General features: G+C 48.8%; 2 protein-coding genes across 2 annotated transcripts in view; one reads left to right on the top strand and one right to left on the bottom strand.

The window, feature by feature from the left end:
- LOC119386593 (piggyBac transposable element-derived protein 3-like) overlaps positions 1 to 27,770 on the top strand; it is a 318,613-nt gene that overhangs the window by 124,230 nt on the left and 166,613 nt on the right. The window lies entirely within an intron of this gene.
- Positions 5,390 to 18,572, bottom strand: LOC119385434 (uncharacterized). The gene is made up of 2 exons (XM_049413991.1): positions 17,957 to 18,572; positions 5,390 to 5,835 (listed from the first exon to the last, which is right to left on the bottom strand). Exons 1-2 carry the CDS (start codon positions 18,570 to 18,572, stop codon positions 5,390 to 5,392), a joined length of 1,062 nt encoding a protein of 353 aa, XP_049269948.1.

The following is a 27,770-nucleotide window of genomic DNA, read 5'->3' as shown; positions in this document are numbered from 1 at the left end:
TAGACATTTCGGCAAGAACGCAATACATTAAGAATGAGCAAGAATGGCAGAATGGCTGATATTCTAGGAAAGATGTTTTAGTTGTGCTGCATTAAGAAATTACATAAAAACAACATTTTTATTGCATTCTATTGCATGAATATTTCTCATAATTAAGGTTCCGCTCAAAATAATTGAAAAAAGGTTACATCGACATATGTAAAGGGCGATGGTGATACAGCAAGCTCAATTAAAGAAAGTGCGTACAAAGCAGGGACCACGTTCCAAATATCAAACGTTTCTTGTAATGTCGTAGAGCAGATCAAATGCATTGTTATTTTTGTCTCACCGACAATGGCAAACCAGTTCGTTGAATTGCCCTCTCCCACATGTACTGACATGTGGGTAGCCTTTTCAATGCAGCATAAAGTAACGCTAGCCAAAGTGAAATGAACGAGAAAGCAGGGTCGCCAGAGCCCAGTCGTGTTTCATGGAATTTTTCGTTTGACATGGAATTGTTTCGGTGCACTGAAGAACGTTGCTATACAAATGTATCTGTTGTTTATACACTCATCGTGTCACCAGGAGTTGCAAGTGATTGAATGGCACAAATGAACTTCAACAAACACTGCCAAAACAATAGATTTGATGATAGACCAAGGAATCACCACAAGATTAGTAAATACGTATCATAAAGGAAAAGCGGGGGTGCAACAGCCAAAATAGGATTTGAAGCAATTTTTATAGCAGGAAAATCTTGCTTTTGGAGCAGTAAAATTGAAATTTGGAGCATGTTACGGCAAAAAAAAAAGCTTCGTTTCGGAGCACTAACTTCCAAATTCGGAGCAGCTTCACAAACAAAGCCTGCTTTAGGAACCATATAAAACCTTATATATGTGGCAACTTTTCGATGTCACCACAATCATGTTGTCAGCGCATAACATGCCGAATAAGACCAATGAATTCTGCGGAAACCGGCAAGGCATTGTGTATGGTGAATTTGCACCATGGTTTAGACGAAACTTGCTAAGGAAACGGGAATAAAATTCATTGTTGAAGGTATAGCGCTCTGTTGTGTGTGTAACTTCCTTGTGTCCTGTCGAGTAGTTGCGCTATTCAATCTACACTAAAGGTTTATACAAATGCTTAGTATTAATATGTCCAAGCAAAGAAAGACATGAAAAGATGGTGTAAAAGCTGAAAAGAATATTGTTATTTGTACTACAAATTGCTGTTGTAGCATTCGTCTGGCCTATAAGAAGACTAGCACTAAATTGCACACCAAACAGGTCTTCCACCTGAGATGTATTTAACTATACTGAACACAAATAAGAACACTGTTCTATAATCCGTTCAGACACGCATTGTATTTCAGTAGTCGGAAAAATCTCAAAATTGGCAGGAAGTAGCTTTGGGGTGAATAAAACAATAATCAAACCTTGGATGTACCATAATATCAAAAATTAAAAATTTGGGCCGCGTCCTCATTTGTGGACGCTGTGACTCAATGAACCCAAAGCCGTAATGTGAACATTTGTTTTATTTCTTTGAAAGGGGGCACATTTTAGTGCAGTTTTATGCGACATATTGGCGCATTAAAGCAAGGTGTGTAAAAAGCACATGACAGCTGTAATCTACTTTTGGTGAAAGTTGAAGAAGCAGTTATTTGTAGCGGAGAGGCACAGAAACACTCCACACTTCCTGCAGCGCACACGCGTCTTGGATGTGCAGTCTTGTTTGCGACACCGCTGGGAATTTGCGGACGCAACATGCTGAGGCCAGTGTTCCTTCCCATCAAAGCGCAGGAACATTGTTGGAAGAGGCGCCGCGTTATGCACAGGTTTCAGTACCTTCTGCCGAGATTCCAAGCTCGGTCTTCCTTTTTTCTTTTCGCCTGGCCGGTTTGAATGAATTAGACTGAGAGCAACATCTGTCTGAAATTCCAGCATATCTTTGGTTTCCTTGCGCTGAAGCCCTTCAGCACTTGCATCCCGTAGGTACTGCAGTCACGAGTTCGCTAGCGCAAATCATGTCAGATGAGAGATGACTCTAACGGGCCACTTCTTTGTTTTTGCGCGAATAGGGTAGAGCGACATGACAAAGTAAAGCTTGTTTACGCCCCCCATGTGCCGGTTGTACTCAACAATTACCTGGGGGCACTCGACATCCGTGTATTTTTTTTTTCGGCGCTCCATCTTTTCACGATCTCGATCTGGCCCACGCCTATTTGGGTGGAAGCCATTGTGACGAGGTGGTTGTCCTTCCACCTGATCAGTACCACGTCCCCCTCTGCTGAGGCCTTTGCATCCAAACTACCGCGTTCTTCATTCCTGAATTCCTTTTCATTTTTAAGCTTGCAGCCCAGAAGTCGGTTTGACCTAATTGTTCCCGTAGCGAGGATTCCCTTTGCTTTCAGCTCTCTCAGCAGCAGGACAGATGTGAAATAGTTGTCGAAAAACAGCTTTAGGTTCTGAAGATGAGGGAATGTGTCTGCAAGCCTCATCACTACACACCCTCCAAGTCCAAGGTAGGAGTACTCGCGGTCAATTCCCGTACCTTTTCCTTGGTAGACTTCGAAGTCGTGTGCAAGACCATCACTGCTGCACCGGACAAATATTTTTCCCCCACAGGTTTCGGCTTACTCTTGATGACCTTCTTTGCAGGCACCCTTCCGCTGAATGGCACCATCTGCTCATCAATACTATTGCGTTCGAGTCTCTGAGTTTGAGGCATTGATCGCTGATAGCGTCAAGCAGGGGCCTCACTTTCTGAAACTTATCGACACGTGGTTCCTGTCGGAATGCATTTTGATCAGTTATGTGAAGTGCACTGTGAAGCTTAAAAAATCTGTTGGCAGCCATTGTGTCTGCACTTGCAGGGATCCTTGTACCAGCTTGCCAGTACATACGGCATCTGGGGAACTTTAGGACACCCATGTACATGAGTATACCAAAGAAAACCTTAATTTCATTCTTTGTGCAGTTGAGTTCGACGCCGTTGGCCTGAAGAGCATAAATATTGGTGTACATTACCAATTCCTCGAACACAACATCTGAAAAGTACTGCTGAAAATACACCAGCGCTTCTGCTGGCGTCGAGCCACCGCGTGGCATGTAGGAACAATATGTGTCCTTCGATGTGAAAGGTCCTGTTTTCCATGTCACGGCTTCTTTCTTTTTTTTTTGGTGCTGGCTTTTCATTCTCGTTGTCACTGGCCTCTTCGTCAGAGCACGCTGAACTGAATTCACCTGTAAGCTCATCCTCCACTGCCGCAACCTGAAAAGCAAAACAATTTAACAGCAACCCAACCAATCCAAGCCAAAAGTGTAACAGCAACCCCAACTTTCAACTCACCGATGCGACGTGATCTTCTTCCCCCAATTCGTCGTCGGACAACTCCGCCTCGGACACGTCACCATTCAAAATTGACTCAAAAACAGCGTCAACTGATGAATTCGGAAGTTTACCGCGGTTTCTTCCATGGCGTCCAATATCTGGAACAAGCAAAATTGTTCCTTCATCAATCATATTCATCCACGGAAAGTTGTGAAGAGAACGAAGCTAGTATCATATCGTGGGGCACTTGATGCACGGTGTCCACAAACGAGGACGCTATTAAAAAACGTCTCGACTGAAGCTTTAAATGCTTGCATGCACACAGATTTGGTGCCTGTCTGTTTTTCAGCTTTTATAGAACAAATGACAGAAAGTATTTCACATGGTAATGCTTTTTGAACAAAAAGGAAGCTAAAAAAAGGGGCACTTACTTGACGCACCGTAAAAGGAGGTGGCGTACATTTTGAACTGAGCTTGGACAATACAATTCGCGACGCCTTCGCCAGATGGCAGCACTGTTTACATTTACAATTTACAATTACAATTCAATTTACAATTACAATTCAGCGCGCCAGATTTGAAAGCGTTGCGGTGTACCAGGCTCCTGCAAAAAATTTCTAAATGTCGCGTCCCCAAACGAGGACGCCGTGTCGCAAAGGGATAAGACTAGAAGTTGACGAGAATCTCACAAAACACAGTGGAGGCATCGGCAACGTGATATCAACACTTGGCTTTCTTAGGCATTTTTTGTGTGCTCATCCAGCTTCTTAAGTGCCTGCTCAAGGCTTTCATTCCCTTTTGTTAGGAGTACATGGCCACTTGCAACTTTGTTGATGTCTTTTTCCTTTACGCCCAAGCTGATGATTTCCTCGGCACTAGTTAGCATTGCCTTGCTGGCTGCCACTCGGTCCTCTAATGCTTTCTTTTCAGCTTCTTGAGAAGGCTGCTCAGAGGCAGGTTCTTCTGCTGCCTTCCGCTTGCGTGTGTTTTCTTCAGAGTTGACTTTCTGCGCATATCTGGCACGAGATTGCCTTACACTTCTCAGAAGATCTGCGCTGAGAGGCACTTTGGTTGTGTCACCATCATACCGCTGAAGAAAGCTCTTCACGTGGCGCATTCCACTAATGCTGGCAATGCTCAGCAAGCTCCGGCCATCTAGATGGTGCTTATTTTCGCTGAATCCCCGTTCTAGGTCAGCGTCGCCGTGGGGCAAAGAAAGAAGCGCTTTGATAAGCTTAGATAGCAAAGGGTATTTTGGTGCCCCTGATGCTGCGTTCAGTCCGAAGATCTTCGCCCAGTAATCATCGACCCTTCCTTCTATGTGCAAGGCACCTCTGTCATCATCACACTTCAGCATGTGCCATTCGTCAATAACAGACGACACCTGCTCAACACCTATGACCTGTGGCTGGAGCTGCCCTGCAACAGGCCTGGGCAGAGATACTCGGAAAAGTATTCCGGAATACAGATATCGAAATACATAGACCGGAAACCTAAAATACAGATACTGAGATACATTTGCCTTTAACGTAACAGGATATTTTGGAGATACTTTTGCAATATGACGAAAAAAGTATTCCGGAATACAGATACTGCAATACAGATACTAGAATACTTCATTTTTAATTTAAAAGATGCTCGAATTCCGCAAGGACATTTATAAGTGCAGCATAATGGTGTAAGTGAAGTTGCAGTGCATTGAACCTTTTAGTTTATTTGTTTATTACAGTACCCTCAGCGCCATTAAGACATCACAGAGGGGGGGGGGGGCGGCGGCTTACAAAGTAGATAATTAGTAATAATGACATAATTACATATATCAATCGCAATAAAAAATTACACTATTTCACAGCAACACTAACAAGCATTGGGCACCGACATCGACATGCTTGGTGACTGATATAGCCACAACCAGTGGCCACAAAACAATGATCGATTTATTCTCGAGCGCATACATTTTATAGCCAGATGTGACGTCATACATGCGACGATATCTGCGTAGGCAGCATGCGGTGCACGTTATCACATTCCTTCCCTCTAACATTTTGTAAGTTCAATTTGCAAGGTCTTTGTGCTAGAAACGATCCGGTGGTTTGCGGGTTCGTGTGCTGCGCCGGAACGGTTGGCTTTCCGCTGACGGCGAAGCTGACCGTGGCTCCGTTTGTGACGTCGGAGCTGCTAGCTCTGTCGGGCAGTTCACGTTGACAGGTGGGATAGGCTGTTGAACAGGAGGCGTCGGATCAGTAGCCACCAGTTTATCTGGAACGGAAGTTCTGGCTGAGTTTCCTGCGGCCGGTGATTTCTCCTCTGTGACGTCGCTGTGCGGCGTTAAAGGGTGTCCGAGTCCGGACTTGGGATTCAGGCTTGGTGTCGGGTCCGCATGGCGTGGTCGCAGGTGATCGGCATGCGTAAACCGAAGTTGTTCGCGCACTTTCACCACGTATGTCACAGCACTCACAACCTGACGCACCACACCTTCCTCCCACGAGGCACACTCACCGCGCACAGTCTTCACGAACACTTTATCACCAACGTCGAACAAACGCTCACGCTGTTATGCCAGGGCTCCCAACCCAAACTTCCTTGCTTCGACAAGGAATTCAAGCTGGTAAAACGTCTGACGCAACCAGCGTCGACACCCGCTGATGCAACGAAGCGGGAGTCTTACGCAATCCCCGGCAACTCCGGCGATGAGGCTGACTCAACCAGCGTCAACACCAGCTGATGCAACGAGGCGGGAGCCTTACGCAATCCCCGGCAACTCTGGCGCTGCGCCTGACGCAACCGACGGAAATCTCTCCCGCAACGTGCGGCAAGCCCTCCTCCCCGCGGATCCGGTTCGAGCCAGCGACCAACGGCGGTTCCTGATTGGAGGCTTCGCACTACTGGCTGATGCAAGCGATCGCCCAGGGCTATAAAAGAACCAAGCTGCGCGGAGAGAGAGGGAGAGCGAGACAGGGAGACAGCGAACGAAGAAGTCCCGGGTCGTCGTCGCACCGCTGTGCGAGCCCAATAAGCTGTCGGCCCCAGCGCCGAATATGTAAAGCCTCTGTATATATGTATATAAATTTGCCTTAACTCACCGTCGCCTTGATCGCTCCATCAGCTCTGCGCAGAAGCAGTCGCAAGCTGAGACTCCCGTTTCCCAACAGTGGATGGCAGCTGCGGGATCGGCCGGCGTCAGCTACCTCGATGCGGTGAGTGCCTGATGTTTTCCCTTCAGTTCACCAGACTTCTCTAGCACAGGTTATCGTAGTTTAGAGAAGGTTGTGTGAAGCATTGGAGTGAGCTTTGATTGTTTCGAGCCAAGTCGGAGCGCTTTGAAACCAAAGTTAATGCGGAGGGCGTAAACACGGCAGGTTGAGAATTGTTTGCGTGTCTTTCTAGTAGACTTATAGGGGATACGGCAAGTAGATTCTAACGAGGGCAAATAGCAAGAGGCTAGTGTGAACGATGGAGAACCTTAAAGTGAAGGAACTCATCGAAATTTGTGAAGAACTCGGCCTTACTCTGGGCCGTGCGAAGCGAAAGCAAGCGATCCTTGAGATCATGCAGAAGGAGGGAGTAACGGCTGAGGAAGTCGATGAGGCCTGGGCGGATATCAAAGAACGCCGCGAGGAGGCCGAAAGACGAGAACGAGAACTTCGTTAGCGTGAAGAGGCGGAAAGGCAAGAACGCCGCGAGCGCGAGGAGGCCGAGAGACGAGAACTTCGTGAGCGTGAAGAGGCGGAAAGGCGAGAACGCCGTGAGCGCGAGGAAGCCGAAAGACAAGAACGCCGCGAGCGTGAGGAACGCGAAGAGCGCCTCGAGATGAAAAGAATGGAATTGGCACTCCGTCAGTGTTCGCAAGCGCCTAACGTAGCTTCTGCGACGGTTCAGGCTAGTGGACATAGAATTCGGGACCAACTGCCGCCGTTCGTAGTGGGCGAGGACATGGCGAAGTATCTCGTAAAGTTCGAACATGTCTGCGATAGAAATGGCATCGAGCGGTCTCTTTGGGCACAGAACCTGTTAGCTCTGCTTCCCGGAGAAGTATCCGACGTGATAACGTGTTTGTCGAGGGAGGCGTTTGAGAGCTATGACGAGGTTAAGGAGGCCCTGTTGAGAAGATATAAATTGTCACCCGAGGCTTTCCGGCAAAGGTTCCGGTATGCAAAAAGGGGGAATGAGTCACACGTTGACTTCGCGTTTCGTCTTAAAGCCGATTTAATTGATTGGCTCAAGGGCGAAGATGTCTATGACGATCGCGATAAAGTGGTAGAGTGCATAGCATTGGAGCAATTCTACCGCTGTATCGAGGATGATGTCAAGCTTTGGCTGCAGGATAAGCTTGGAGAAGTACAGCTAAGCAAGGCAGCAGAGTTAGCTGAAGAGTACTACACTCGTAGAAACTTGCACAGTAGGGCCGTGCGTGTTGAAAAAGCTGAGAGAAAAGAGGGCTTTTCAAAAAAACCTGATGACCGAAAACCTGCTCCGCACCGTAATTTCAGAAAAGACCCGTCTTTTACGAAGAAGACTGTTAGGGAAGGGCAAACGGAAGCGCAGAAGTCGAGTGAGCTTCCCAAAGAGCGCACTGATACTACACGGGCGTTTGAGTCACGGAAGCCGCTAATCTGTTACAATTGCAAAAAAGAAGGGCACATCGCGGTAAATTGTAAACAAAAGGTTGCTTTCGCAACGATCCGTGAATCAGAAAAGAACATGCGGTTGTTAGAACCGTATATTCAGGAGATAAGCGTCAATGGGAAAACGTGTCGAGCACTTCGAGACTCAGCGGCAACTATGGACGTTGTCCATCCTTCATTAGTGTCTCCGAACGACTTGACAGGAGAATGCGCATGGATCAGGCAGGTCGCCGAGGAGCAGAGCACTTGCTTACCGATCGCTACGGTGATCATTGAAGGGTCTTTCGGTAAGCTTCACACCGAAGCGGCTGTGTCTGCTGCTCTCCCAGATTGTTTTCCTTATCTTTTTTCGAACAACTCGGAGCAGCTTCTCAAAGAACAGGGTAAATCGTTCTTTCCCAGCGTTGCGTACATGGCCCTCACGCGATCGCAAGCGCGGAAGCTTTCACAGGAACTTGATCTCGTTCCATGTAGTACGCCACCACCGGCAAAAGCGGCCGAGCTGCGTGACCTTGGCAGCGAGTCGAGCGAGCCTCGGACAGAAAACTCTCGGGGTGGGTTACTCGAGCCACCGGCAGCTGAAGCGGGTAGCGTCGTCTCCGTCGGCGGAGAAACCGAAGTGGCGCCGTTGGGCGAGGCGGGCAATACGCTCAAGCCTGTAGCTGAAAGTTGGTGTGAGCTGTCGAGGGTTGATCGAGCGACGCTCATTCGAGAGCAGCGTGAAGACATCTCGATAAAAGCGCTAATGGAAAGCGTAAAATTGGGAGTAAAGAAAAAGAATGTTTCTTTTTATGAGAAATCTGGGCTATTGTATCGTAGCTACACAGATGTACAAGGTCGCAGGTATGAGCAACTCTTGATACCGCAAAAGTATCGTCGCCAGCTATTGGAACTTGCGCACGAAAACGCGTGGGCAGGGCATCTCGGCTTGAAGAAGACCAAGGCTAAGATTTCCCTTGAGTTTTACTGGCCGAAATGCTGGAAAGATACCGAAGACTTTGTGCGCTCTTGCGACACTTGTCAGAGGGTGGGGAAATCCACGGACAAGTGGAAGGCGCCCATGAAGCTTGTGCCAGTTATAACAGAACCTTTTCGGCGCCTAGTTATCGACATTGTTGGGCCATTGCCGCAGTCAAGGCAAGGTTGTCCATACATCCTGACTGCCCTCTGTGTGGCAACGAAATTTCCAGAAGCGGTACCTCTTAGGGAGCTCAATTCTCCTCACGTCGTGGATGCTCTGCTCTCGATATTCGCGCGTGTCGGATTTCCTTCTGAAATTCAATGCGACAATGGCAGCGTCTTCACCAGTTGCCTTACCTCTACCTTTTTGGATAAATGTGGAATCAAGGTGGTGCACAGTTCGATCCATCACCCACAATCTAATCCGGTAGAGCGTATGCATTCAGTTCTGAAACGTATACTGAGAGCTCTTTGTTATGAGCACAAATGCGACTGGGAAGCATGTATTCCTCCCGCTATGTTTGCTTTGAGGTCTGCTCCTCATGAGAGCACTGGCTTTAGTCCCGCAGAGCTTGTATATGGCCGGAGCTTAAGAACACCTTTGCGAATGCTACGCGAATCCTGGGAGGGATATGATGAGGACCCGAATGTAGTTGCTTATGTTCTCAACCTCCTTCAGAGGCTCGGAAAAACAAAAGATCTTGTGGAGAGCCACATGAAGGCAGCGCAAGTATTGTCGAAAGAATACTACGACAAATCAGCAAAAAAACGTACCTTCGAAGTGGGAAGTCAGGTAATGTTGCTGCGGCCTTCCAAGAAGAACAAGCTGGAGGTTCATTGGGAGGGGCCCGCTAAGGTAATATCGAAGCTTTCCGATACCAACTACGAAGTGAAATTAGGAAAGCGGTCTAACAAAATTTATCACAGCAACTTGATGAAACCGTACGTTCAACGTCAGGCGGTCGTAAACCTGCTTTTGAATGCTTCAGAGGAGGAAGGAGCAGAAATTCTGACTTCTAGCGATGTAAGCGAAAGGGGTTCAGAGGTGATGTTGGAACAGTTGAACCTGGAGCCAAGGTTAAGTCAAGTCCAGAAGGAGGACTTGAGGAGGATTGTTTCTGAGTTTAAAGACGTGTTTTCCAGCCGTCCCGGAAAAACGACGGTTATTAAGCACGACATCGAGCTGACATGTGAGGAACCAATCCGTAGTAAGCCATATCGATGTTCCCCTGTGCAGAAGCAGATCATGAAGGAGGAAATCGATAGAATGCTTGAGTTGGGAGTCATAGTACCGGGTGAGAGTGACTATACATCTCCTCTAATATTGGTTCAAGTGCCGGGAAAGGATCCTAGGCCATGCATCGATTATCGGCGCCTTAACGCCATAACTCGAGACCAGACCTATCCGATACCAAATCTAGAGGAAAGGGTGGAAACAGTGTCAAAGTCAAACTACATTTCCACGCTAGACCTCGTGCGAGGTTATTGGCAGGTCCCTCTTACCGAGCGTGCTAGCCGCTACGCCGCGTTCGTTTCTCCATTCGGAACGTATCGTCCCCTTATGCTGAGTTTTGAACTGAAAAATGCGCCTTATTGCTTTTCGGGTCTAATGGACCGCGTTCTTAATGGCCTGTCCGAGTTCGCACTGCCGTATCTCGACGATGTCGCCATCTTCTCGAACACCTGGGAAGAACACGTCGAACATTTACGAGTCGTGCTGAACAAGTTGAAAGAAGCGGGTCTTACAGCGAAACCTGCTAAATGTCACCTAGGATGCGGCGAGGTGTCTTACCTGGGACACGTTGTGGGGCGTGGCCGGCGTCGACCTTCAGAGATCAAGGTAGCCGCCGTCGTGAACTATCCACGACCAACCACCAAGTCTGAGATAAGGGCTTTCTTAGGACTAGCGGGATACTATCAGCATTATGTGCAAAACTACTCTACCATTGCCAGCCCTCTAACTGACACACTTCGAAAGTCGGAGCCAGTTAAAGTGACATGGGACTCGGAGAAAGAGAATGCGTTTTGCAAGCTTAAACAAGCCTTAAGCGAAAAAACCCGTTCTCATGGCGCCTGACTTTTCCAAGGGCTTTATCATTCAGTGCGACGCGAGTGATCGCGGAATGGGAGCTATATTGTGCCAGGAAGATGACACTGGTCACGAAAGACCAGTTTTGTATTTAAGCCGAAAACTGAGCTGCAGGGAAGAGGCATATAGTACCTCTGAAAAGGAATGTGCCTGCCTCGTGTGGGCCGTTCAAAAGCTGGCCTGTTACGTCTCCGGTTCCAAGTTTGTGGTCGAAACGGACCACTGTCCTCTAACCTGGTTGAATAACATGTCGTCCAAAAGCGGCCGGTTATTAAGGTGGAGCATGATACTCCAACAGCACAACTTGAACGTTCGTTACAAGAAAGGAAAGCTAAACGCGAACGCAGACGCACTGAGTCGCGCGTTCTAATCAGTGCCGTCTTCGGCTATCCTTTCGGTTTTCGCTGGCAAATTGGGGCAAAATTTTGTCCTCATTGCGGCCTCAGCTGAGCGCTTCCGTCCTGAGTGATCTCAAGGGGCCAAGATTATTTTGAATTCAGTTTCATTGCGTTTGTTACACGTGTAATATTTTGAGTTCTGTTTTTAAGAGTTTTGGTGTCTCACATGTGCCTCTTGATATAGAGGGAACAAAATTTCGACATAAAGGTAGCTAGGAATATATTATTCTATTTAGGTCTGGTGTTCTGTGGGGTGACCGAGGGCACTTGCCAGGGTTGCCACTGACTTTCGAGTAAATGTCGCCAAACGACGAGCACAAAGTAGCCAAAAGTCGCCATTTTTTTACAAATTTCGCCAAAAAACTCGCCATTCTAGATATTTGCGGCATATCCTAGGAATAAGAATTTCCGCTTATGTATAGCCCCGTAGCATACAGTGCCATTCAAAGCCCTTAAAGTGTATTGACATTTCTCAAGACCAGTCGCATCGCCCGCTTCACCATGGGTATGCTTGGTGCACCTGGTTCTCCGACTACCCGCAAGATGTGCGCGGTGGGGCAAGTATGAATGGATAAAACGCTCGTTATATGCTTCCATCCCTGTCCGCTCGTTTCAGAGAGAAAAGTGTGGTAAACCTTGGGCGAAAACCGTGAAGGCGTTGTTTGTAGACAACTTTACATCCCCTTATATGAAAAAAAAAGAATTAACAGGTTTATTGAAAGTAGTAAGACAGAAGTCTTACAGGTACCGTACATTAGTGAGTCTTACACCTCTCAGTGTGAACTAATATGATACCGGAAACCACCGTCCCTTTCCTATAGTCACTTATATCTACCCGCGTCAATCCGATGCGTTATAATTGAACGGGTAGACAGTGCAAAAAGTTATATAGCATTTGTTTTCATTGCACACGCTCACCGAGAACAGTGGAAAATGCCTGAATAAATACTTTTTTATTGCACAAACACGCGCGTATCCGCCAATTTTCGCTATACGAGCTCATTTAGGGGATACTGCAGCAGTCAATAAGTCACCAAGCTACTCAGAACAGTTGGAGCTTTGGCGGAACAAATGGCCGAAACACACGACCAACACGTCATCTATCCCCTTCAGAAGCGAAACTTTAGAGAAGCTCTGAAGCATCTAGATGAGTCTAGTTGAATTGAGGATATAGAAGCATCTAGATCAATTGAGGAGATACACACGAGTTACAGGACGGACATACCGAACGGCACGTAATGTGCACCTCAAAATCCAGAAAAATACAGAGAATAGTGCCGCTCATTCGTTGTGAAGACACTGAGCTTAGGATGCATAACTCAGTGGAGACCTGACCCGAAAATCGCCAAAAATTCGCCATGTCGCCATTCATAATTTTAGGTCGCCACGGGCCTCTCAAATTCGCCAATTTGGCGAAAAGTAGCCATCATTGGCAACCCTGGCACTTGCTTGTGTCGTGCGTTGTCTGTTGTCGGACCGTTCTTGACAAGTTGCAGAACGCTCAACAAGTGCTGATACGAAAGATCGTCAGAAGAGACGAGCAAAGCAAGTCGACACATCTTGGCGACAAGCCACTGGAGCCGGGATCCGGCCTGGCGACTGGGATCTGTTCACGGAACGAAGCGTGGAGCCAAATGTCCCCATGGCCCTGGAGGTGAACCTGGATGGACCTGGCGAACGAGCGCGCCCGGCATCCGAGCCACGTGGAAGCAGCTCGTCTTTCCGGCGCATTGTCTGGCGGCGGGGGTGCTGTTATGCCAGGGCTCCCAACCCAAACTTCCTTGCTTCGACAAGGAATTCAAGCTGGTAAAACGTCTGACGCAACCAGCGTCGACACCCGCTGATGCAACGAAGCGGGAGTCTTACGCAATCCCCGGCAACTCCGGCGATGAGGCTGACTCAACCAGCGTCAACACCAGCTGATGCAACGAGGCGGGAGCCTTACGCAATCCCCGGCAACTCCGGCGCTGCGCTTGACGCAACCGACGGAAATCTCTCCCGCAACGTGCGGCAAGCCCTCCTCCCCGCGGATCCGGTTCGAGCCAGCGACCAACGGCGGTTCCTGATTGGAGGCTTCGCACTACTGGCTGATGCAAGCGATCGCCCAGGGCTATAAAAGAACCAAGCTGCGCGGAGAGAGAGGGAGAGCGAGACAGCGAGACAGGGAGACAGCGAACGAAGAAGTCCCGGGTCGTCGTCGCACCGCTGTGCGAGCCCAATAAGCTGTCGGCCCAGCGCCGAATATGTAAAGCCTCTGTATATATGTATATAAATTTGCCTTAACTCACCGTCGCCTTGATCGCTCCATCAGCTCTGCGCAGAAGCAGTCGCAAGCTGAGACACCCGTTTCCCAACAACGCCCACGACTCACATCCCGCTGTTCTTTGAGTTTCTGCTGCTTCGTGTGCATTGATCTCGAAAAGTCTGGTTTCAACAATGCAAGTTTTGTTCGTGGTTGTCGCTTAAGAAAAAGCTCGGCGGGTGTCTTTCCCCTCACGCTATTTGGTGTGTTGCGGTATGTCATCAAGAAACTATCAATATTTTCCTGGAACGAATGACGCGTACCTGACGATTTGCTTTCCAACAGTTCCTTCATCAGAGCGCGTTTCACGGTCTGTACGGTTCGTTCAGCCGCACCATTCGAAGCTGCATGGTAGGGGGGAGTGCGAATGTGTTTCACGCCGTTGTTGGCCATGAAATCCGCGAACTCGGCCGAGATAAATTGTGGCCCATTGTAGCTTACTAGTGCTTCCGGGAATCCGTAAGCGGCAAAAGCACTTCGAAGCTTTTCAATTGTCTTTGCTGTTGAAGTAGAGAGCATTGGCCACACTTCGACCCATTTGGAATAGGCATCCACAAGGACAAGAAACACATTTGCACTTGTCTGCGCAAAGTCTATATGGACGCGTGACCAACATCTGGCTGGATAACTCCAGGGTTGAAGTGGTGCTAACGGAGCTGCAGGTTGCACTGCTTGGCATATTTTACACCTTTTTGCATAGTCTTCTATGGCTAGGTCAATTCCTGGCCACCACACAAAACTGCGGGCTAGCATTTTCATGCGGCTTGCCCCAGGATGTTCAGTGTGCAGAATGTCAAGCACGCGATGTCTCAGCACTTCAGGAATAACAACCCGAACTCCCCATGTTAAGCACCCCTGCTCCAGTGACAGTTCGTCTCTGCGTACATAATACGCCCTTGGGTCTTCCGGGCATTCGCCAGGCCAACCACATCAGAGTGAAATCAGCTATACGACTTAAAGTCAGACATCGCCTGGACGCTTTGGCGATTTCATCGGCTGTCAGTGGAAGACACTCAAATACTCAGAGGCACTCGGCGGATTCTACTCCTGCTGGCACTGTTTGCGGCAATCTGGACAAGGCGTCAGCCACGTCCATGTTCTTGCCCTTACGGTACTTAAGGCGCTACCTGTATGCTGCAAAATTCATTGCCCAACGTTGCATGCGCGCTGCGGCCAACGTTGGTATAGGTTTTACTTCACCTAAAATGCCAAGTAGTGGCTGGTGGTCTGTGTAAATTGTGAAGTCTCTACCATAAAGATAGCGGTGAAACTTTTTAAGACCAAATATCAGTGCCAACGCTTCGCGTTCACACTGTGCGTACTTCTTTTCCGCTGCGGTGAGGGTTCGCGAAGCGAACGCGATAGGCCTTTCTTCTCCGCTAGTTTCATGGAATATTACCGCGCCTAGGCCGTAGGAAGACGCGTCGCAAAGCACTCCTATCGGTTTGTCAACGTCATAGAAGGTGAGGACTTTGCTGCTAACGAGCAGCTTTTTCGTATCCGCGAAAGCATCGATACATTCCTTCGTCCACGACCATTTCGTATCTTTCTTTAGCAGCCGATACAGTGGCTCAGCAACGGTCGCACAGTTTCTCAAGAACTTTGAGTAAAAATTTAGCAGGCCCAAGTACGCTTTTAGTTCGGTGACGTTAGTGGGCTCAGGCGCGTCAACAATCGCCCTGATTTTTGCTTCCGTGGGATAAATCCCTTCTGCTGTGACTGTGTGGCCCAAGTACGTCACCGATTGTTGAAAAAACCGGCATTTGTCGGTGTTCAACGTGATGTTGTATTCCTGTATCCTTTCGAGGACCTGCTCTAGCGTTTTTTGGCATGAACCCATATCAGATCCAGCCACGATCACATCATCGATATAGCACCCTACGTGTGGAATGCCCTTTAGCACTTCGTCCATCAAGGATTGGAATATTGCGGGTGCACTAGCCACACCATATGGAAGGCGCTGAAATTGGAACAACCCCAAACTGGTGTTGACCGTCAGAAATGATCGTGACTCGGGGCTCAGTGTTACCTGCTGATACGCCGCCGATAGGTCGAGAACGCAGAACACCTTACCGCCTGTAATTGCTGAATATAGGTCTTCTGGCCTGGGCAGCGGGTAATGGTCTGTTTTTAGGACCGGATTAATCGTAACTTTGTAGTCACCGCAAAGCCTAAGGCTGCCATCTTTTTTCTGGACTACGACAAGTGGTGTCGCCCAGTCGCTATGCGATACCTGCTGTAGCATGCCTGTTTTTACCATCTCCCGGAGCTGTTTTTCCACTGTTTCTTTAAGTGCAAATGGAACAGACCTGACTCGACAGAATACTGGCGTAGCATCTGCATTCAAAGATATTTTTGCCTCAAAACTCTTTACGGTGCCCATTGTCTGTGAAAAGACTGCAGGGTATTTCTTCCTCAATGACATGGCTCTGTCCTCCGCGGTTACTTGATCTATTGCGCTCCAGTCCAGCTTGAGATGCTCAAGCCAATTCCGGCCAAGCAATGCTGGCAGTCTCCTTCCGTTATCCTTAACTACTACTACTGGAAGAATCATGCTCTGACCTTTGTACACGACTGCAACCTCACACTGTCCCTTGAGTGTCATTTGTTCGCCGGTGTACGTGCGAAGTGTCACTTTGGTGGGCTGACATGTAACATGAGCGAAATGTGAATCATAGACATACTCTGGCACTACAGTAACAGCCGCTCCTGTGTCAATCTGCATGTTCAGGGGTTTGCCTGAACATGCAGATGTTCACATCGTAAGAAGAGCGTGTCACATTTATGAAATGGTATAGGGCTGACGCGCTAGAGTTTTGAGTACTGTGGCGGAGCCTGGTGGCGTGCGCCGAAGTTGCTTGGGTAGTCAAAAATGGACGCCGACCGGCGAGTTACGCAGTTCTCAGTTGCTTTGAGCGTTTTACTTAATTTTGCGCCTAGTTTTCAGGCTCAAAAAGAGCTTAAAACGTACGCAGGAACTTGTCCGCTATGCCTGCAGAGTCTGACATGTTTGACGAGCGATCCCTGCTTCAACAAACCATGCCGAAAGCAGGTGGTCCGGGCGACGGCTCTGAGCAGCGCGCGGTCCCGAAGCGCGGTCGCCGCCGTTATTGCGTGGTTAATTGCCTCGAAAGTGGGGTTAAGGATCCTGATGTGCGGTTTTACTGGTTCCCCTGAAAGCCGTACGAAGTGGAGCGACGGAACCGCTGGATACGTGCCGTCCGACGCGTGAAGTGAGAACGCGAGCAAAACGTGGTTTGCAACGCAACGTGCTGATCACTTTTCGTACGGGATATATGTATATATTCCCTGTGTGCAGCCCAGACGGCACGCCGTGGCTGCCGACGGCGATCACGAGGATATGCAGCCGGCATTTCGTGGGAAACGAGAAAAACGATCCATGAGTCACCATGCGTATGTGCCTACGATTTTTCCGGCTGCTTACAGCCGGCTGCTTCCAGCGGCCGGCTGTAAACATTGCGCGCCGTCGCTTCTCGACCGCCACCGCACGCTGACAGAATTTGACGAATTCCCTAGAACCAAATGTTGAAAATTACGACCGTGCATGGGGAAAAAGTGTGTTTGCGACTGAATGCGGCAGAAAACGGCACACGGCGCGAATGCGCTCATTCGGGCCGCCGACGACTAGTCTTCGTCACTGGACCTTTCTTGATTCCGTTTCGTCGTGTAATGCAAATCATTTCGGCTTTCTTAACAGCAATCTTTTCGTTTATGCACTGTCGTTAATCGCGCGAGCATGCCTCGTAAAACTTAACTCGAGTTCAACGTCGTATGAGATTCGCTGCACTTGCGAGTTGCAGCGCGCCGAAATGGTTCCTTCAATCTCCTGCACGTCGTAAACATACTTGACGTTGACGAGCTTCTTGCGTTTACGCGGATTGCTTGGCCTGAAGAACTCAGCCACGCCAGAAATTGGCCGAGATCCAAAGCGCAGCACAACCGACAGCGGCGGCTCCATTGCGCATCTGAGCTTAGTGCTGCATGCGGCCGCCAGTCTGACTACTCGAAACCAAAGAACTTATCGTAGGGGGCGGTTTTTAGCACCGTTTTCGCAGCGCCGCCTGGGCAGCCAGTCAGGCCAATACTTCGTGCTCAGAGTCCTCGTCAGAACAGTCTAAGGCATTTGTCCTCTTTGTCTGCGCAGTGGTGCACATTTTTCTCAAGTGTCCTACTTTAGAGCAGTTACGGCACACAGAGTTTTTATACCAGCATACGCTTGAAGAATGTCCTCTGCCGCATCTCTCACATCGCTCTTTCTTGGCAAAGTGGTTCTTTTGAGTCTTCTTCATCCCTTTCTTCGGCTGACTCCCAACCGCATTTAATGACTCCTCTTTGTTCTTTTCTTTCATTAGCGCTGCCTCTCTTGCCGCCATTTCTCGGTCCAAGGCAATCTTGCAGGCGCTGTCAAAGGTTAGGCTTTCTTCCGCGAACAAGGCTCGCTGCGTTTCTTCATTGCGCACACCTGCTACTAGCCTGTCGCGAAGTGCATCCTGTAAGAAGTCGCCGTAGTTACATTTCCTGGCCAAGTGCTTCAGCTCAACTATAAAATTTTCTACGCTTTCCCCTTCGTGCTGAGTCCGCTTGTTGAACCTGCAGCGCTCAGCGATTACCGAGCTCCGTGGGCTGTAATGTTCTGTAAGCAACCGCTTTGCTTCCTCGTAAGTTTTCTCACGTGGGGAAGCCGGCACTACAAGGTTCTTCAAGACTTCATAAGCTTCTGCTCCTATTACAGTTAGGAAAACCGCTAGCTTCTTTTCCTCTTCTATGTCGTTGGCTTGCACAAACAGTTCGAATCGCTCCAGGTAAGACTCGAAATTCTGTGACTTAGGATCAAACTCAGCGACCTTCCCTAAACGCGACATTCCTGTCTGCGATTAGAAAATGTAGAGTCACCTCTGTGCGGTTGTTTCTCCGTCCTTGGCTCAGGTTGCCGTCGCTCGCCCTTCAGCATGAAGCTCCGCTCGCTGCCACCACGGCAATGCTTTCGCTGCTTGTGTGGGGGCGTTGCTCGAGGGGCGTTGCTGTGTGCTCCACGTTGCAGGCTGCGGTGTCGTACTCCGAGAGCACGTACATGACCAGATCGCTTCTTCAGTCGCCGAAACGCGCCTACTTTTTCGCCACGGAGTTCCTTCGCCGCACCTGCCTACGAGATTCGAGGTCCCACCCTCGTCGCCAGTGATATAGCCACAACCAGTGGCCACAAAACAATGATCGATTTATTCTCGAGCGCATACATTTTATAGCCAGATGTGACGTCACACATGCGACGATATCTGCGTAGGCAGCATGCGGTGCACGTTATCACAGTGACAACTAAATGAGCTATGCTAGAAATAGCATAGTTTAAGCAAATCACTCGAATCACTAATGAACACCAGTGAATTGAGAAAAAGTATACATTTACTTTGCACATAAGATCGCCTTTGCTGAGTAGGTTGCTGTGTGAGCTTCTGAAGGAGGCTGTTTTCTAGACAGTATCGATTCGGCCTAGGCATAAGACTCGCGAAAGAAAAAGTCTATCTAGTGCTGCAGACGGGCACAAATTCGTGTTATAGTGAATAAATACCGCCTTCATAGCCGGATAGCCCTACGGCGCGGCGACATCTCTTCTCAGGCCATCAAGATACCGAAACACTTCCTCCCTAACGTGGGTTGTTCTGACCGCTCAGAAGCCCAAGTCGGACCCCATCTTCGGAATCCTCAGCCGTCTGGCCCGGTCAGCGCCGGGTCAGACGACTCAGGATTCCGCTGCCCATGTAGGCCGGTCATAATTACATACGCGGAATGGAGCCCAAGATGTCGAAACTGCACAATCCAAACATTGGCTTCCTAAAATCACGTTCTTTGGGGGTGAGAGGGTGTAAGCCCTCCCAAGTCGCTCCTGGAAGCTCTCTAAACAGACATAGAATCAGGGACAGCTGCTCAGAGCGCGCCATCAGAAACTGCAGCAAGCACTCGTCGCCTGGGCCGAAAGGGTCACACTTCAATAAAGGTGTCACCACCACCGACGCTACCAGCACCCATTTCAGCAAGCCGCAACAGGCGAATTTCACTACTGAGACACAAATACATTCTTCAAATGTATCTCGAGACAGAAATACAGATACTCAAAAGTATCTCAGAAATACTATCGCGATACTCTTATGTCGCCATACTGCCTAGCCCTGCCCTGCAATATTGCCACGTATGTTTCTTATCATTACTTTTGCTGTATTCGGTTTTTCGCCCACAAAGGCTCTCAGCAACGCTCAGCGCAGACTGCGCCTCATTGTTCGAGAAGCTTCGCGGTTATTGTAGATCATTTTGTTAAGATTGCGCGCAAGACGCGAACGCTCGAGCTTATTCTAGAGATTGCGCAACAACCACCGATATCGCTAGGAAGTTCGATAGCGTCTGTATAAAAGCCGACGCGCTTGACCGCTTGTAAGTTGATCGACGGACGACGCCCTGTTCGCCGCTATCATTGTACAGCGTGTATTGCTGTAGTTCTAGTTCTTATTTTCCGGCCACAAGTTCGGCCAAATAAACAGTTTCATCCTGCAAACGCCGACTGCTGTCTTCATCGACGTCACGACCACGTGACAATATACCGCAACGGCCGCACCTCCTGCTCAGGCTTCTCACATTTCAGGGCCAGAAAGCCTGCATGCATGATCAGGTTGTTTGTGAGAGGAAGCTTCTGAAGAAGTGCCTTTGAACAATCAAGATAGAATGCACGAGCTCCTAGGTGAAACATCGTTTTCTCCGCGGGGTCGAAGCCTTCCATTGCTTTCTCAGTGTCCAAGCCAATTTTTGGCCGTGCCTTCCAGGGGGCTGCATAATCTAAATTGAGTTTCCTCAGGTCTTCTGCACTCTTGCCGCAAAACGCTTCATTTCGTAAGAAACGACTCAAGACTTGTTGTACCAGTGCCAGAATCTCGGAATGAAGGATGTGCACAAGTGTCTCCTGCCTTTGAAATAAGTGCTGAAACCCAGTAAAAAGTTCAGCAGCATTTCTTAGAAACAATACTTTTGCGTAAAGGGTCTTGCTTCGAAAAGCTGCAGCAAGTCTGCCGTGCTGAGTCTGGGCATCTGGTTGACGCTCAACACAGTTCCTCTCCAAAAAGAAAGACTGCAAAACAGTGAACTGTTCCTGCACGCGGGCTACTGAGTCCTGCAATGTCAGCCAGCGGTTGGAGACATTTCGGAGAAAAACACGAGGCTCTATTCTCAAGAGCTCTTGGTGCTCTCAGAACCTCGGCACGCACAGAGGAATGCTTAAAATAATAGTAAACATCTCTGACAAGCTGCTCAACATCACTGCAAAATGCGTCCAGACCTTTTGAAAAAGCATTATGCACTTTGTGCAGAGTGCACTCCCCAACGTCGAGCAGGCTTGGGTTAATCTTTTGCTTCAACTTTGCTTTAACGATTTTCATGAGATTAGGGCCATCGCTGAAGAAGCAAAGTAAGCCTTGTCTTGGTCGCTCAGCCAGGGCATTCTCTGATGATGATTAGTGGTGCTTTGTGGCGCAAGGGCCATGGGTGGCCAAAGAGCGCCATGTCTTTTGTGTGGTGTTGGCGATGACCAATGATTTCGATGACAGGGTGTATTATGGCTGTATATAGGCCTAAAATCACGCGCTATAAATAAGCGTAAAAGGGGTGTATAGAGTATAAAATTATGGCAGTGACAAGTGATGTGATCTATGGGTGTGGATTGAATGACGAGTGAGTATGGTATTTACAAGTGAGTAGCGGGAAAACAGCACGAATGCCTCCTCAAGGCCTTTGAGCCAAAGGCCGGGAGGCAGGTGCTTCCTTTGATAGAGTTGCCGCAGCAGCGGCCTCAGTCATGAGGCCGCGCTACGTGCGCCTGGAAAAATAACGTTGAAGTTATGGGCATCTTTTAGAAATTCGAAGAGAGACTGATATTTAAAAAGGGGTTCTCTGCCAATGAACATAGCAGGATGAAGTGGGAACTGCAGGTATGCAGATGAAAAATGCTTTCTCCTGAGAGCGTCTAGTTCCGTGCATTGTATTAGGGTGTGAAGTACGGTTAAAGGATCGCCACAGTAGTCGCACAAAGGTGGATCGCCTCCGGACAAAAGGTATGAATGTGTACAGTATGTGTGGCCAATCCTAAGTCTGCAGAGTGTAACTTCTGTGTGGCGTGACTTTGATGCTGGTGTCCAAATACCTAGTTGCGGCTTGATAACATGCAGTTTATTTTGTGTGTTCCTATCCCATGTGCTCTGCCAAAAGGCCCTGATCTTTCTTTTGAGGAATGGTTTTAAGTCTAGTGGAGGGATAGCTACAGACGTATTGGGACTGTTTTCGTGGGCGGATGCTGCTAGCTGATCCGCCAACACGTTGCCTTGTATCTCGCGGTGCCCTGGCACCCAGCACACTACAACATGTTGTTTAAGAGAGTAGATCGTGCATAAAATAGAATAGAGCGAGACAAGGACCGGATTTGTGTGTTTTGTCACAGTTTTTAAAGCTTTCACTACGCTTAATGAATCCGTGTATATCACTGCCTTTTGTAGTTTCAATTGCTTTATGTGTTTAACTGCCGCAAGTACCGCGTAAGCCTCTGCCGTGAAGATACTGGAATCAGGGTGCAGAATACCGGAATCGGAAAAGGATGGACCAACGGCTGCGTATGACACAGAAGTGTTAGTCTTGAGGCATCTGTAAGAATTCAGGGTGTGGGTACTTGTATTGTAATTCGAGAAGTGTGTACGGATATGTGCAAGTGGCGCATGCTTGGTAACTTCGACGAAAGACACATCGCAATCTATAAGCTGCCACTGCCACGGCGGGAGATAGGCAGCGGGAGCCATTAGACAGTGTTCGAGAAGTGGCACACCCATTTCTTCAGCTAGTCCCCTCACACGAAGTGAGTACGGCTGTCTCATCGAGGGACGGTTGTGAAAAAGTTCAGAAGCAGACAACTCATTGATTGTAGTGTGTGAGGGTGTTCGTTGTTTGCGTTCACTTTGAGGAAGTATACAAAAGATAGGTAAGATCTCTGAAGGTGTAGCGACCATTCGTCCGATTCGACGTAGAGCTTTCCACGGGGCTGGTGCGAAAGGCACCCGTAGATAGCCGAATGCCAAATTGTGGACTGGGTCAAGCATCTTCAAGGCACTTGGTGTCGCAGAGTGATAGATTATCGCCCCGTAATCTAGGCGCGTGCGTACAAGGCTTTTATAAAGGTTCATCAGGCACTTCCTGTCACTACCCCACGTGGTGCGTGACAACACTTTTAGAATATTCATGGTTTTAATGCACTTGTTTTTTATGTACTTAATGTGGGGTATGAACGTAAGTTTTGTGTCTAGAATTAGGCCTAGGAACTTGTGCTCTGTTTTTACCAACAGACGCTGACCATGTAGGTCAATGTCTGGATCGGATGAAGCCTCTTTTTCTGGAGAATAGGACGCAAGTTTTTTTTTGTGCATTCAGCGTAAACCCATTCTCGTCTGCCCATTTAGAGACCTTGTTCAAGCCCAGCTGGACCTGCCGCTCACACATTGAAAGGTTGCACGACTTATAACCGATCTGCACGTCGTCCACATATGTGCAATAAAACATGTTCCGTGGAATGTACAGACGTAGCGAATTCATTTTTATAATAAAAGTGTGCAACTCAGGACACCACCTTGCGGCACTCCAGTTTCCTGGACAAATATTCTGGACAAGACGTTACCCACTCGAACACGGAACGTGCGATTGGACAAATAGCTTTCGATTATGGTCAGCATCTTTCCTCGGACACCTAAGTGTGAGAGGTCTCGCAGTATGCCAAGCGCCATGTGGTGTCGTAAGCCTTTTCCATATCGAGGAACACCGAAAGAAAGAATTGCTTGTGGACAAAAGCGTCGCGAATTTGTGCCTCGATACGGATAAGGTGGTCAGAGGTAGATCTACCCTCTCGAAAAACCGCACTGGTATGGGTCGAGTGATTTGTTTGCTTCGAGGAAAGTATAAGTCGGCGGTTTATCATCTTTTCAAAAAGTTTACACAGGCAGCTTGTTAGTGCAATGGGCCTGTAGCTCGTAACGGAGGATGGGTCCTTGCCCTGTTTTAAAATCGGAATAATAATGGCTTCCTTCCAGGCCGAGGGGATCTCGCCGGAAGACCAAACAGCATTATACAGTGAGAGGAGGGCTTTTTGAGTTTCAGATGGCAGGTGTTTCAACATTTCATATACAACACGGTCGGAGCCTGGGGCGGAATTATTGCAGCAGTTAAGCGATGCTTGTAGCTCAGCAATGCAGAAAGGTTCATTGTATGCTTCGTGTTTTGAGGACTTGCGCTCTAATTTCTGTTTTTCGATTCGTGTTTTGTATCTTTGGAAAACTTCACTATAGTGCGACGAGCTCGACACCTGTTCGAAGTGTGCACCTAGGAAGTTCGCCTGGTCTTCCAAGCTGTCGCCTTGTGTGTTTACTAGAGGAAGTGAATGTGCTTGTCGGCCTGCTACCCTGCTAACCATGTTCCAGACTTTGGCCTCCTGTGTATATGAATTAATGCCCGATAAAAACTTCTGCCAACTTTCCCTTCTGGCCTGTCGGCGCGTTCTCCTACCTTGGGACTTTATGTTCTTGAAACTGTCAAGATTCTCGGCTGTCGGAGAGTCCCTAAGCAACCTCCATGCTTGTTTTGTTTTTTCCGTGCATTTCGACACTCAGTGTTCCACCACGGACACGTCGTTTCCGGGCAGTCCAGTTGTTTGTGGGATGCACTTAGTTGCAGCATCCGTGAGAAAAGCTGTAAAGTACTCTACGGCTGCATCTATGCTTAAACCACACATATCAGTCCAATTTAAGCGAGTAACTTTACGAAACTCTTCCCAATCGGCTTTGTCAATATGCCATTTGGGAACCTGTGGGGGACAATCATACATTACTGGTGAGCTCAGAACTATTGGAAGTGGTCGCTTCCATAAGGATTATTACCGACTTTCCATTTGAATAGAGGTAGAAGTGATGGAGATGTAATGGTAAGATCTATGGACGAGTAGGTATTGTTAGCGAAGTTATAGTATGTTGGCTCTTTCTGATTCAACAGACACGCACCGGACGTGAAGAGGAACTGTTCAATCAGACGACCTCGTGCATCGCAGCGAGAGTCACCCCATAGACTACTATGTGCATTAAAGTCCCCAAGGACCAAATACGGTTCGGGAAGTTCATCTATTAAGGACTGGAATTCATGCTTATTCAATGAGTAATGCGGAGGTATATAGAGAGAGCAAATGGTGACGAGTTTGTTCAAAAGAACTGCTCGAACAGCCACTGCCTCAAGGGACGTTTGGAGTGGTAAGTGTCTACATGCTATTCCTTGATTAACTACAACTGCTACACCACCGGATGACGCCATGGCATCGTCCCGGTCCTTTCGGAAGATAATGTAATTGCGTAGAAAGGTGGTGTGCTTTGGTTTTAGGTGTGTTTCTTGTACACACAGCACTTTTGGTGAGTGTTTGTGTAAAGTTCTTGGACATCGTCGAGATTTCTAAGCAGTCCTCTGACGTTCCATTGTATAATTTGTGTTTCCATATTGAAGTAAAGTAGTGCTGTGTGTACGAAAGGAAGTGGCTGTGTTTTAAGCGCTTAGTTGGAGCTCAAGTAACGGGGCCATCATCGGGCCCCGTTATCGGCTTTTTAGTTTTCTTTGCGCGCTCCAAGGAGCTACGCCGCTCTTTCGGTACCAAGGGTACCGGCGTTGTGTCCATTGCCCCGCTTGAGACACTGGACGCCCGCGTGTGCGAGCTGGTTCGTTTTTCCGACCTCGCCTGGCGAGGCGTGGTCGTTTGACCCGACGGCCCTGGAGACGCCGAGGTCAGTGGCTTAGTAGGTGGAGCAGTCTTGACTGCTGCCACCACGGGGGCAGCCGCCACGGCCGGTGGCTCACTTTGCGTGGGCCGAGACAGTGGCGGTGGCCGATGCGACGCTGCCCCCTGACGCGCCGCATCAGCATAGGTTTGACCATGAAAGGCCGAACACCTTCTGCGTGCTTCTTTGAAGGAAATGTTCTCCCGGACCTTCAATGAAATTATGTCTTTTTCCTTCTTCCAGTTTGGGCAAGAACGTGAATATGCAGCGTGGTTGCCGTCGCAGTTCACGCAGTGCGGAGATTCATTGCAGGTGTCCGAGGCATGGCCCTGGACACCCACATTTGTCACGGTAGGTCGACCACGGCAGCTCTGGGAGCCATGGCCAAACCTTTGACACTGAAAACATCGTCGAGGGTTTGGGATGTAGGGTCTGATGGTTGTCCTTGTGTACCCAGTTTCTATGGTCTGTGGTAGTTCGCTTGTGGCAAATGTCAGTATTAGGTGTTTAGTGGGGATGTCTTGATTGTTCTTCTGATAATAATTCGCTTAACATTGGTCACGTTTTGTTCTTTCCACCCTTCAAGAAGTTCAGTTTCCGATAGTTCAAGGAGGTCCGTGTCCGATACCACTCCACGTGCGGAGTTCATTGATCTGTGGGGTGTTACAGTGATGGGGATATCGCCGAAAGTTGCGAGGTTCTTTAGTTTATCAAACTGTACTTTGTCATGAAGTTCGAGAAGCAAATCTCCACTGGACATTTGGTTACTTTATAGCCAGCACCTAAGGTGGCTGTGAGTGTTCTAGATACTACAAAGGCGACACGTTCTAGCTGTTTTCTCAGTTTTTTCACAGTGCACTACGTGATAGTGGGGGAATACTTCTTTAGGTCGAGTGAGGAAGTTCAGTTCATCGGTGCGTACGCGCTTTGAGGCGGTACGATCTGTTATCACTGGGAAAGCTCTATGCATGATAGCGGAATTTAATTCAGCAGCGATGGCGGCCACCCACCATGGAGCCCAACAAGGGGACGCTACACGATTCACGATATGGAAAAGATGCAGACGCCAGCCGTGTACCGCTACTATAACCCAATGCGCATAGGCCAAGGTTGGCTATTTGCACAAGGTTAACCCAGGCCGCCTACGAAAATTGGGAAGTAACTGAAGGTAATAGGAGACAGGACAGCAAGGAAAGAAGATAGGAAAGTGAAAGATCAGAGAGGGGGATAGGAAAAGGCGACCGCCGATTTCCCCTGGGTGGGTCAGCCCAGGGGTGCCGTCTACGTGAAGCCGGGGCCAAAGGGATGTGTTGCCTCTGCCGGGGGGCCTTAAAGGTCCAATCACCCAGCGTCGGCTCAACCCCCAGGATCCCCTTTTCCCCGGACACGGCAAAGCCACGCACGGCTAGGCGTGGGAGGGGTCGAAACCCCCCGTTAGCTCGGGTCCGTGGTGTCGCTACACACCAAACGCCTGCTCGCGCAGACGCCCCTGCGGGGGCCAGGGCATTCTCTATGCACTCCACTATTATAGTGGCCCTGCCAAGGTTAAAAGAATTGAGGTGCTCAACGACTATCTGCTGCCGGCTCTCGGAGAAATATCTTACCAGCAAATGCAACTGCTGGACATGCTGCTCGGGATTTGGAGTTGCGTCGATGATAAGGTGGTGGTAGCAACTTTATTAAGAACTCCGGCAAATTCGTGGCCTGGGCCTAGGCCGCCCCCGAGTAGGACCGGAGACCCTGTCTCCGCGCCGCCTCACGGGCTTGCGGATGGCCCACAATTGATCTTGGAGGTAAGGGAGAAAAAACATTTGGCCGACACAACTCGCCAAGAAGCTTCGACTTGAAGTAAGGTCGCAGACCATCCGATATGACCTAAGAAAGCTTGGCCCTTCCACAGCTGAAATTCTTGGCTACATTACTATCTGGAAACATTTTCTTATACATGTCTGTAGCAGTGTCGCCCCAGGTATAGGGAATGCCCTTTGAAACAACAGACATTGCAAAATGGCCTCAGCCTCACACACTTGATCTTGCAACGGGACACGAGGCATCCCCTGTGAAATATCTATTGTGACTTGCGCAGTCTTGGGCACTTGTAGCACACCACTTGAGTCCCTCAGCTTTACCACTGCCTCCAGATGCTTCTTCATGCCTGCATGGTGTTGAACAGCAGTAGTACTATGCTGGGCGCAGGAAATAGTCACACTGCAAATGATGCAAAAAGCATCCGTG

The sequence above is a fragment of the Rhipicephalus sanguineus genome, chromosome 3 (genome assembly GCF_013339695.2).
Source record: "Rhipicephalus sanguineus isolate Rsan-2018 chromosome 3, BIME_Rsan_1.4, whole genome shotgun sequence".
NCBI classification, from domain to species: domain Eukaryota; kingdom Metazoa; phylum Arthropoda; class Arachnida; order Ixodida; family Ixodidae; genus Rhipicephalus; species Rhipicephalus sanguineus.
This window is presented reverse-complemented; position numbering and strand designations above follow the sequence as displayed.

What these genes read in the sequence shown, in the direction of transcription:
- LOC119385434 (XM_049413991.1), bottom strand. Translation starts at nt 18,572, where the DNA reads ATGTCGCGTTTAGGGAAGGTCGCTGAGTTTGATCCTAAGTCACAGAAT. An exon ending in CTTTGCCAAGAAAGAGCGAT is followed by an intron (nt 5,836 to 17,956) that starts GTGAGAGATGCG and finishes TTGGTGATAAAG; the next exon opens with TGTTCGTGAAGACTGTGCGC.